This window comes from Zea mays, chromosome 2 (assembly GCF_902167145.1).
Source record: "Zea mays cultivar B73 chromosome 2, Zm-B73-REFERENCE-NAM-5.0, whole genome shotgun sequence".
Taxonomy (NCBI): domain Eukaryota; kingdom Viridiplantae; phylum Streptophyta; class Magnoliopsida; order Poales; family Poaceae; genus Zea; species Zea mays.
The window spans coordinates 12,076,279-12,088,895 of NC_050097.1; the positions used below are offsets into that span (position 1 = coordinate 12,076,279).

Below are 12,617 nucleotides of genomic sequence, written 5' to 3' on the forward strand. Positions count from 1 at the left end.
CCAGAACCCCAGTTCGGTTCCCCCATATCTAGCGGTCGACGCTCCGCCATCCTTCTCCAGGACTGCCAAGCCAACCAGCAAGTCGATCTTCTTCTTCGGCTCTTCCTCTGCTGACATCGCTCGCTCGGTTTCTTGTTGGATCGTCGAGCCCGGCCGGAGAGCAGAGGCAGCTAACTGACAGCAGCGCGCGCGCAGAGGAGAAGCGAAATGGCGGCGGCGACGATGGGCGTGGTGCGGGTGCTGTGCGGCGCGGAGAAGGAGCGGGTGGTGGGCGCGCACAAGGCGCCCGGGGCGTGCCCGCGCTGCGGCGGGGCCGTGGTGGCCGTCGACGTGGAGAGCGAGCGGCGCGTCCTCGGCCTGCCGCTGTGCCTCAAGAGCAAGCGCAAGTACTCCTGCACCCGCTGCCTCCGCCGACTCGTCACCCTCTGCGGCTGAAGGATCGGACGAGGCACACACCCTCTTGTTGCCAGCGCCAGGCCGCCAGCCGGCCGGTTGTCGCCGATGAAGCAGCTCCGATGGCTCGAGAGCTCGTCATTTGACAAGTTAATGATCCGCTTCAGTTTCTTGACTAAGGGTGCCCGTCAATGTCCTGCGCGGTATGGCCAGCGTGTTCCTCCTAATCAGTGGCGGACCTAAGTCCAGACAATCCTGGGCTCTTGCCCAGGCTCCTATTCCTGCTGCTTCAACGATGTCTCTCTGCTTCAACAAGCTAGCTAATCGGTGCTTCTAGCTAGTTCCCTGTAATAATGTAAATGATAGTACGTACTCCCTCCGTTTTTTTTTATTAGTCGCTGGATAGTGTAATTTTGTACTATCCAGCGACTAATAAAAAGAAACGGAGAGAGTAATTATCAGGGCTCGTAGTCGTATGGCGACCGGCACCGGCGGTCAGCAGAGGCGGCGAGCCGGCAACCATGCGAAAAAGAGGCCGCTCGCTGCGGCCGTCACCATCTTTGCTTGGAAATAGTGTAGTAAAACTATTCATAGTACTGTAGTAAAGAGAGTGTAACTTTCTGTTGGTGCTCTGCCGATTTGTGTGGTCACTCATCGTCGACCAGAGCCTCGTACACCTGACAACACATATGTTTCCTATTAATAGATCACATTCTTGGATTTCTGGTGGAGACAATTTTTTTTAAAAAAAATTCGTAGGGGTTAGCCTTCGGCATTATTGAAATGGTCATTCATGCAATTTTCGACAGCCTTGAATTTCTAGGGGAGACCATTTCTTGGTCAAAAATCTGTAGGTGTTAGCCTTCAGTATTATTGAAAATGTTCGTTCATGCTATTGTCGACAAAAATGGGGGTTGTGTGGCCATTGATCATCGACTAGGGGCTCGTACACCTCACCCCACATATGTTTGCTTGCCATAGATTGCGTCCTTGGATTTTTTATGGAGACCATTTCTTCATCAAAAATCCGTAGGTGTTATCCATCGGTATTATTGAAAATGGTAGTTCATGCAATTTTCGACAAAAATGTCTGTTGTGTGGCCACTAGTCATCGACACAACCCACATTTTTCTCGAAAATTGCATGGACGACCATTTTAATAATACCGAAGGATAACACCTACGGATTTTTGACCAAGAAATGGTTTCCACCAAAAATCCTAGAATGCAATATATGGCAAGCAAACATATGTGGGGTGACACAACCCCCATTTTTTTCAAAAATAGCATGTACGACCATTTTCAATAATACCGAAGGCTAACACCTACAGATTTTTGACCAAGAAATGGTCTCCCCTAGAAATCCAAGGATGTCGAAAATAGCATGAACGACCATTTTCAATAATACCGAAGGCTAACACCTACAAATTTTTGACCAAAAAATGGTCTCCAACAGATATCCAAAATTGTGATCTATGGTAAGGAAGCACATGTGGGGTCAGGTGTATGAGCCTATGGTCGATGATCAATGGCTACACAACCCCCATTTTTGTCGAAAATAGCATGAACGACCATTTTTAATAATACCGAAGTCTGTCACCTACGGATTGTTGACCAAGAAATGGTCTCCACCAGAAATCCAAGAATGTGATCTATGTCAAGGAAACATATGTGGGGTGAGGTGTACGAGCCTCTGGTAGATAACTAATGGCCACACAACCCCCATTTTTGTTGAAAATAGCATGAACGATCATTTTCAATAATACCGAAGGCTAACACATATAGATTTTTGACCAAAAATGGTCACCACCAAAAATCCAAGAATATGATCTTTGGTCCCCAAGTATCTATTGCATTTGTGGGCTTAGCCCAACAGACAAATTCAATTAAATCGTAAAAAAAAAATCAGAGACCCTTGTATGGCAAGAAGATGATGGAACCAATAGCCATATTTTTGTAGTTTCGGTAGAGTGACACTAGTTTATATGCCGAGGCACAAAGAGCACGTGCGTGACGTGAGTACTTATCGGGTCACTGTGCATGCACAAAAGGAAGCTGCGTCCGTCCCCGCAAGACGAGGGATAAAATTTTAGCGGACCATTTGATCTAATTGTGTGTTTCGATTTATCTGTTGTTATGCATGTGGTTATGCGTACTGGTTACTAGCCTGTAACAGCATGCTAGTTTCTCTACTATTACTCACGGTTTGTATTCGAAACTTAATATCGAAAATGTCTAATTACTGAACGAGTGGTCTTTGAGGAGGAGAGGATTCTTTTATGCCATATATTTCCAATTAATGGTCCGGGGACCTTGCGAGGGTCCGAAGGCTAAGGCCTGCTGGAAGGAACAATAGCAAGGCTTGACATTCAGTCGTTGCTGAATAAAATTCGATCGTTATTAAAAAAAATAAAGAAAACCTTCAGTTGATTCAGAAAAAAAAAAGAGAGAGGAGGACATGATCGTGCACGGCAGCTGCTTTGGGTGTCGTCTCGTCTACTATGCACGTGGGTTGACCTCAGAAGTTTCCATGCGCGCACCGTGCCCTGCCCGCACTATGTGACGGAGCGTAGAAAAAGTGCAAGATAGAAAACCTGGCCTCGAATTGACAGCCATGACAGGTGCAGTGAACCCGTGCGTGCGTGTGCGTGGCTGCGGCTGCAGGCAAGTCTCCACCGATGCTGGTGATAAGAGCAGTGGAGAGATGGTGATATCGGCGGGTAGACACAGCTTATCCTGCTGCCGGCGGCCGGAGCGATTGGACCTGGATGAGGACGATGTTAAGAGCAGTTGTCGCAAGCAATTGCGGCTGCTATCTATGTTTGTCCCCATCCCTGTAACTCCCTCACTCACTCCACTACAGTAAACGGAGACACGTCCGACGGCCTTCTTATCTCCGACGGCCCTGTACGAGGCCGTCGGAGATAAGCTTATGTCCGACGGCCGCAACCGGCTCTCGAAAATAGCGTTTATCTCCGACGGCCTCGTACAGGGTCGTCGGAGATAAGGTTATCTCCGACGGCCTTCCACCGAGCCGTCGGACATAAGCCTTTTTAACGCTTGGATCGGACCCGCGCGGCTTTCATTTCCGCGCGTCGGTTTCTTCAGCCGCCGCCGCCGTCCCGCTCGCCGCCACCATCGCCGCCGCTCGCTCTGTCGCCGCCACGCCCGCCGTCGCCGGAGATAAGGCGCCCGTGCTCCCGCCGCCGCCGCCCCGTGGTCCGGCCACCGCCCCGAGCTCCGCCCCGTGCTCCGGCCGCCGCCGTCGCCGCCCCGTTCGCCGGTCGCCGCCGCCCCGTGCTCCGGCCAACGGCCACGTGCGCCCGTCGCCGGCCGGCTCCCCACGCCCGCTAAGTGAGTATCCTTAATTAGCAATTTTGTTTATTAAAATTGTATGTTTGTATTAATTTATTTGATTAAAATAGTATGCTTGTATTAATGTATTTGATTATAATTGTATGTGTGAATGTATTTAATTGTTTAGTTTGTTATGTCCGACGGCTAAAATTTGATTACATAATTAAAGTAGCTTGTTTTAGTTTATTTAGTGGTACTTTAGATAATTTAATTTTTTAATTTCCGAGGGTAATTATTATGCCCTCGGAAATAAGGTCATTTTATATGATTTGTCATCTATAACAATGTTATTTCGTATGTAATATTGTATTGTGGTTTATTAGTTTAATTATTTAATAATGCACGATGATTATAGTTAATCATAGTGTATCGTAGTGTGAACAAACGAAACCTAGGCGTCACCCGTTTCGGCCCAACACACCTTACAAGCGACGCATGTGAGGTATGTTGGGCCGGAATTGTCCCTTTATTGGACAGCCTCGGGGTGACCGACAGAGTCTGTGTTTATGACAAAAGCATGTGCTCCTGCTTAGTTTCGGCAGCATAACCTCTCTGTTCTCCAATTGCACCATTTTTAGGCGTGCGATTGGAGAACAACAGGGTTATGCTGCCGAAATTTCGCACGACCACATGTCTTGTCATAAACACGGCCTCGTCGGTCACTCCTGGGTGGGTTTAGGACCTATCCTTTCCTACAGATGTAGGGGCGTGATTTCTTCGTAAAAACGGATGGCCAGTGCATTACTTATCTAATTAAGTTAACGTCTCGTAGCTAGTATGGAGGAGAATCGTCGATGGATGTATGAAGGTTGGAAGAAAAGAGGTGCTCTATCAAGTGAGTGGGTGGCCAAGACTGATGCTTTTCTCGACCATGCTTTTGCTCGGTCAGAGACTGGAACCGATGTTAGGTGCCCTTGTAGCAAGTGTCGGAACATTAATTTACTTGACAGGAGGACTATGTCGATACATATTTGCAAGAACGGTTATATGCCAGGCTATGAGGTGTGGGTGCACCACGGTGAGGACCCACCTCCTCGTATTGTATCGGAAGTTCAGTCACATGAAGAGGAGGACTACGATAGGATGGAAGAGATGCTTGACGATGTACGCCATGAGTTTCTAACCGTCGATTCGGAGAACCCCGGTCAACCCACCGAGTTTGAGGATCCAGCTACACCTGAGGTTCAGAAGTTCTTCGAGCTCCTTAAAGCTGCCGAAGAGCCGTTGCATGAGCACACAAAAGTGACCGTCCTTGTATTTGTGACTCGACTTATGGCTATTAAGTCTAAGTTTGCATTCTCAAACAACTGTTACAAGGAACTTTTGAACTTGATCAGTGATGTACTTCCGGAGAATCACAAGATGCCAAAGGACATGTATCAGTCTAAAAAGCTGTTATCTGGCCTCGGTATGGACTACGAAAAAATCGATGTCTGTGAAAATAATTGTATGCTTTTCTGGAAGGAGACCGCAGGTGAGAAGAAGTGTACTGTATGTGGTGAGCTTAGATTCGTTGAGGTTGAAAACGACGATGGTTTGACCGTGACTACGAAGATTGCACGTAAGCAGCTTCGTTACATGCCTCTCATACCTCGGTTGAAACGTTTGTTCATCTCCAAGAATACAGCCAGACACATGAGGTGGCACAAAGAAGGGGTACGTGAGAATCCAAATGTCATGGTGCACCCAGCTGATACAGATGCATGGAAGGCACTAGATGCTTTTGATTCCAGCTTTGCTGATGAAGTGCGGAATGTCCGCTTCGGTTTGGCAACAGATGGTTTCTCACCATTCAATCTAACCGCAACGTCGTACTCATGTTGGCCCGTCTTTGCTGTTCCATACAACCTTCCACCAGCTCTTTGCATGAAATATGAATTTATTTTCTTGTGTCTTATAATACCTGGTCCGGATCATCCTGGAACAAAGATCGATGTGATGATGAGACCCCTGATTGAAGAATTGAAAATTTTGTGGGAAGGAGTCGAGGCGTACGATTGTTACAAGAAACAGAAGTTCAACCTGAGAGCCGCGTTTTTATGGTCTATTCATGATTTTATGGCTTATGGTATCTTTGCTGGATGGAGTTGTCATGGGATTTTGACATGTCCTATATGCGTTGAAGACACTTTATGCTTTCGACTAAAGTTTGGTGGAAAGATATGTTACTTCGATTGCCATAGATGTTTTTTGCCAGAGGATCACCCGTTCAGGTTCGATAGGAACGCTTTTAAAAAGGACACGATTGTGACGAGGGGACCACCCAAGCGTCTAAGTGGTCCAGAGATTCTCGCGAGACTTAATGATTTGAAACTAAACGAACATGGAAATCGTTTTGAAGGTTATGGAACGGAGCATAATTGGACTCACAAATGTGGTCTATGGGAACTCCCTTATATGAAAGCCTTGATTCTAACATAACATTGATGTCATGCACCAGGAACGAAATATGGGTGAAAGCATTATCAGCACTTGCATGAATATCACTGACAAAACAAAAGACAACCCTAAGGCAAGGAAAGACTTGGCCTTAATCTGTAGAAGACCAACTATGGAGATAGGAGAGAATCAGAAGAAGCCACGTGCTCCTTTCAGTATTAAACCTAAAAGGAAGAAACAATTGATGAAATGGTTGAAAAACTTAAAGTTCCCAGATGGTTACGCCGCGGGCTTTAGAAGGTCTGTGAATTTGAAGACGGGCAAGTTTTCTGGGTTGAAGAGTCATGACTACCACATAATAATGGAAAGACTCCTTCCTGTTATGTTTCGTGGTTTTGTAAAAAATGATGTCTGGAAAGCATTAGCGGAGCTAAGCTACTTTTATAGACATCTTTGTGCCAAAGAAATAAAGAAAGAGATGATGGAGAAGCTTGAGCAAGAAATACCGATTTTGGTATGCAAACTTGAAAAAATATTTCCACCAGGTTTCTTCAATCCGATGCAACATCTACTTGTTCACCTACCATACGAAGCTAAGGTAGGAGGTCCTATGCAATATAGATGGATGTATCACATCGAAAGGACACTAAAGAAGCTACGTGCAATGGTTGGTAATAAGAGACGAGTTGAAGGGTGCATCGCTGAAGAATTCAAATACAAAGAGATAGCATCGTTCACGGGCCTGTACTTTGCAGAGGAACACAATGTCAATGCCCATACGTTGCGGTATCATGTCGACGAGCCCCCTATTAGTGATATTGAAATTTTTCAATGGAGGGGCAAAACTGTAGGACCCAGCACAACATACTGTTTCACCAACGACGAATGGAAGACTGCTTTACTCTACATGTATAACAACATGGAAGAGATGAGCCAGTTTCTCTTGTAAGTGTAAACTTTATTTTAGTCATTGGCGCTAGAATTTTTGTTGTGATACTAAAAGGTTTGTTTCCTTGTACTAACAGGGAATTTGATTCTCAAAATTGCATCTCTGGCTGTGAACGTGACCAGATTCGTCGAGAGGGAAAAGATGGGGGACTTAATTTCTTGTGTTGGTTTCGAGATTATGTAGATAAAAATGACAATATACACCCGGACCTTCGACAATTATCCCTAGGAGCAGTAACTGGCAGACGTTATGGTCGGTATGATGTCAATGGTTTTAGATTCCGTTCCACAAGGTTCGAAGATGATCATCCTCTAGCAGCCACGACAAACTCCGGAGTTGTAACTAGAGCTGTCGATGATGAAGGGAAGGTGACTAATTATTATGGAGTCATTAATGATATAATCGAGTACAAGTTTTTTGGAGATAAACAACTCAAAGTGGTGTTCTTCGATTGTGATTGGTTTTCTCCAAATACAACGCGAGAAAATCAATATGGCATGGTGGAAGTCAAACACAACGATAGATTAAAAGGCCACGACACTATAATCCTTGCCCACCAATGCGAGCAGGTGTATTATATGACATATCCATCTAAGAAAAACGGTTTGGTTGATTGGAGGGTAGTGTACAAAGTTAATCCGCGTGAACGACTATATGCTCCTGGTGATGCTGGTTATGTTGAAAGTCAAATCGAGCAGGAAGTGGGGGCTGCTGAGATTTTCCAAGACAAAGAACATACAAGCACGTTTAATGTACAAACTGAAATGTTGGAAGAATCTTTATTAGGCGATCAAAATGATGTAGAGGTTCCTCCAAAAAGAAAACGAGTGACGAGAAAGAAGAAAGCTACTTGGCGTCCATTAAATCGACGAAAGCAACTAGATCCTGATTTTGATTACGATTACGATTGACGAGTATGGATCATGATTTTATTGCATATTTTATGATTTTATTGCATATTTTATTATTTTATTGTCGATTTATGTACTAACTTGTTTTTGTTAAAATAGGATGTCAAAGAAAATGAAGTCTTTAGCTCGTAGTTTGCTTGGGTCGAGGAGTAGCTCGAGGAGCAGCTCGAGGGGTGAGGATTCAGTTTTTCAGGGCACAGGTTCTACCATGAGCAGACGGAGAGCGCTGGCAGAACATTTGCCTCCACAAGATGTAAGTTAGTTGTTAAATTACATTATTTGAGTTACTTAATATTGTATGATGTAAGTTATTTGTTTCATAGGATGCTGAGATTGAGGAACCAGTGGTAGAGGATCATGCAAGAGATGATGTTGAAGATGATGGTGGAGATAATGTGGGAGATGATGCTGGAGACGACGCTGGTGGGGATTCTGGGGCTGGGGATTCTGGGGCTGGTGGAGATTCTGCAGCTGGGTCTGGAACTTCTCGAGTTAAGAGAACGAGGAAGCTGCATTTTGTTGGACCACCTCCAGAGCTTCCACCCGAATCTCGGGTTGTGATAAAGCCTAGTGGAAAGTGAGTGACATATCTTTGCTTAAATGTTATTGAAAGTTATGTTTTAATTTCTACATTGATTTCTGTTTGCAGGACTTGGATCGACGACTCGTTCACAGGCACAGGACACTACAGGCAGGTGAACATGGTTCTTGGTAATCTTGTTCGTCTGCACTGGCCTGGTCTTGTGACTTTGCCTACTGGCGAGTCTGTCCCCGCCACCACTTGGGAGCATTATCGTTATGGTGTCTGTAGAACGTTTGGCAACACACAGGCACTAGTTTGGGATGCATTCTGGGTATGACTTGTTTATACTATTTTAGTTATTCCATATATGTTTGCTTTTATGATAACACTATGGTTTTTGCAGAAACGGTACAAGTTGCCGGACGATGGATCATATGATATGAACGCTCGTTACGTGTTTGAGTTTAACGCGAACGATGTCGTTGCATATGCAATGTACTATGCACGAATTCAGGCTATAAAGGCATGGTACAGAGCAAATGCTGATGATCGACCGATGCCAAATACAAAGGCCGAGTGGTCATCAATTTACTTGACGGAGGAGCAATACCTAGAGGTAAACAGGTTGTTGCCTCTCATATCGCACAAAGCCATGTATTTGCTTGCTTTATTTAAAAAATTTCATGTAGGTGTCGGTGCCGTGGATGGCCACCCGACCAGACGGTTATCGGGCATTGTGCAGATGGTGGGCTTCCCCTGACTTTCGTGCCATTTCCGAAAGGAACAGGGGAAACCGTGGGACTGAGTCGTTCCACAACTACGGCGGTGATGGTCATGTGCGCTTGGCTAAGCGAATGGTAAGTCACAGTTTGTCGTAACTTTGAATCACATAGCAAATGTGTCATTATAACTTTTATGTACAGGAAGTCAAATCCGGCCGTACGCCCACGGATGTGGAGGTGTATATGCAAGGGCATAGGGGTTTTGATCCTCAGAATCCTGATGTGTTATGCACTCAGACGGCCACCGACCGTCTAGTGAGTTTTTGATACTCTATTATGTGTGTTGATATTGTTTGCAAGGGCATAGGGGTTATGCACTTATATTTGATATTGTTTGCCTCCAGGCTTCGTATGGGCAGGAGATGGTTCAACGCCATGGGGAGGAGTACGATTGGAGGAGCCAGCCAATCGACCCTCAGGCAGCATATGCTAGCGCAGGAGGACAAGCTCATGGACGGTGAGATTATTTGATTTGGTTTTCAAAATTGTCATCATATGCTTGCGATTCAACTGAGCCATGAGTTACTATACTAAGTGCATGGTTCACTCTTGTAGGTTGGGTATTTTTGATTCTACGATTGATTCCAGAGAGCTGAGACGCCGTGGACGACAATCCACATCGTCGTCTTCACAGTCGTCCCGTTCACGATCAGCAGCCCATGAGATAGAGCTTGCAGTGTTGCGTCAACAGGCAGAGTACCATCAATCAGTCTTGAGGGAACAATTGGAGTACCAGAGGCAACAATCTGAATACCAGAGACAACAAGCCGAGTACCAGAAGAAGAGGGACGAGTATTATGCAAGCCTCCAGGCCCAAAATCAAGCTCTTCTCTCGGTAAGTTGAAGTAACATTTTGTAGCTTATTTTGCAAAACACTTGATGTGTATCTTGTTTGTTCAACAATGACTTGTATATAATTTGTAGCAACTAGCCCAACAAGCGGGCGTCCCGATGCCGACATATGGGATGCCGCCTCCGGACTTTGCACTGCCAATGCCAATGTTGGCGCCTCCACCTCCGCCTCCGCCTACGTCACAATTCCCTATGGTATGTACACATATGCGTGTGTGACATGTTCATAGATGTCTTATGTGTTTAAATGAACAACTGAGTGATTACTATTTCATGTGCTTGTGTTATAGGGATTTCAGACACCACCCGCTTCAGTTGCCGCACCTGGAGATGGGTCTGGGCAAGACGACACAGCACATTCGTGGGTCAACAACCTATTCAACACGCAGAGTCCAGCCGGAGGAGGTGGCTACTCGAACCATCCAGACGATGGATATGATTGATGTGTCGTGATGTTTATTTATGAAACACTTTGCAACACTTGTTTGTGAGACACAATTTCAGTTTGCAACAACCGTCGAACCTATATGTTGATGTTAAATTTGTGAATGTTATTATTTATGTGAGAATATTTGTGATTGTGAATACTTATTAGAATGTGTATATTTGTGATTGTGAATGTGAATGTGTATATGTGCATGAATCTGTTTTTGTTTTGTAAATGTCAGATTTTTTAAAAAACAGAATTTTGTGTAAATTCTGTAATTTGTTATGTCCGACGGCCTAGTGGTAGCCGTCGGACATAACACATGGTTATGTCCGACGGCATTAACTACCGTCGGACATAAGGGATGCTTATGTCCGACGGCATTAACTACCGTCGGACATAAGGGATGCTTATGTCCGACGGCCTAGTGGTAGCCGTCGGACTTAATCTTGTGGGGCCCACATTCCGACCGGTAAAACGGTTGGGATTTGTCCGACGGGCACACGCAGCCGTCGGAGATAGCTTATGTCCGGCCGTCGGACATTGCACTATTTCCGACGAGTTATCTCCGACGGCTTAAAGCCGTCGGAGATAAGGCTTTTATTTCCGACGGTTTATTCCTTATGTCCGATGGTTTTGACCGTCGGACGTTTCTCCGTTTACTGTAGTGCTCGCTCTATCTCTCTTACGAGAAAGAGAGAAAGCAACCAAGAGATTATCACTACCACGCACGCAAGTACGCAACGCAAAGCATGGTGCAGTCACGCGCGAGGACGAGCCCACAGAATTTCTCCCACCGCACCAGGCCACCAACGGCATTGGCCCGTGTCCCGTATAACCCACGGCGCCGCCGAATACTTTCTGCCACCGGCCACCGCCGCCAGCCCGCCATGCACACGCGAAGCCAAGAAACGACAGGATCCATCCTTGCGCGTGTTTTTTTTTTCTCCAAAATGCCATCAGTTATCCGTTCCTCACACAGCCACACGTACGTACAGGAGGAGATGGTCAACAAGACCACGTAGTATTTTTAGTGTCATCACGGTGGGTGAATCTACCGTGCTGGAGTCTGTTACATTTGGTTGCTTGCTTGACGTTTGGCACGTGCCGCCACAGCCACGTACGCTACGCACATCAACAGCGGAAAAGTTCACTGGCGTCTCTCTCCGTCAGTACACGTCGGTATCATCAGTAGGCAAATACAGTCATACAGGCAACGGAAAAATAAGACCGGCGAAAACGGCGTGTGCCGCAGCCATAGGGATAAGTATAAAAAGTATATATTTTTTTTCCCTCGCGAGCAGTCGTTACCGAGTCACCGTCACCACTCCAAACTCTCCAAGCGCGCGGTGCACTTTTTTTTACATGGCCTGGCTGGCGCTGGTGTCGCCGGTCGGTCAGAGGCGTAGCAGGGCAGCCCGAGACGCCATGCCTGACCGCCGGCGGTACATGTACGATTCGCCGTGTCAGTGTCACGTACGTACGTACGTGCTGCTTCATTTGTACCGTGCCACATGGAACAGGAACCACACATACACACACCCACGCTAACCGTCTGGCGTAGTATTGGTACAGCCTTGAACGTACGATCGGCCGACGGTCCCCGGGTACGGTCGCCGTTATTACTCGCACAAGGACATCACAGCTGTGGAGGACGTCGTCACTGCATTGGTTCGTTCGTTCGTTCGGAGAAGATAGTCACCATAGGCATGCACGTGCCCATACTTTACTCGTCACATCTGATAAAGTCCAAAAAACGCTCGCAAAAAAAATGTTTTTTTTATTAGAAAGTCTCTCCACGGCAAGAGTGAGCACGCTGCTGATTGTTCAAGGATTTTGGTTGCTGGAGCGCCAATATAAAAATGGCGGCTGCTTCCACTCGCGCGCTTGATTTGCACATAGAATTATTAGGTTCGAAACATAGAATAGTAAGGCAGTTGAATATAAATAAAATATGGTCATATATATGGATAAAGTGGGCACATTTTTTTGATCGCCTCGTATCCGAGCGATGACCGGAAGTTATCGCAAGCTGCGAGGCAAAA

The 12,617-nt window shown here is 46.0% G+C and overlaps 1 protein-coding gene across 1 annotated transcript; it reads left to right on the forward strand.

Moving 5' to 3' along the window:
- Positions 1-1,025, forward strand: LOC100384454 (Methionyl-tRNA synthetase). Its single transcript, NM_001328133.1, has one exon. The coding sequence runs from the start codon at positions 208-210 to the stop codon at positions 433-435; it is 228 nt and encodes a 75-aa protein (NP_001315062.1). The 5' UTR covers positions 1-207; the 3' UTR covers positions 436-1,025.
- Positions 1,026-12,617: the final 11,592 nt, after the last annotated feature.

Bases quoted from the DNA above. Each gene is read 5' to 3' on its own strand.
- LOC100384454 (NM_001328133.1), top strand. From the start codon at position 208: ATGGCGGCGGCGACGATGGGCGTGGTGCGGGTGCTGTGCGGCGCGGAG.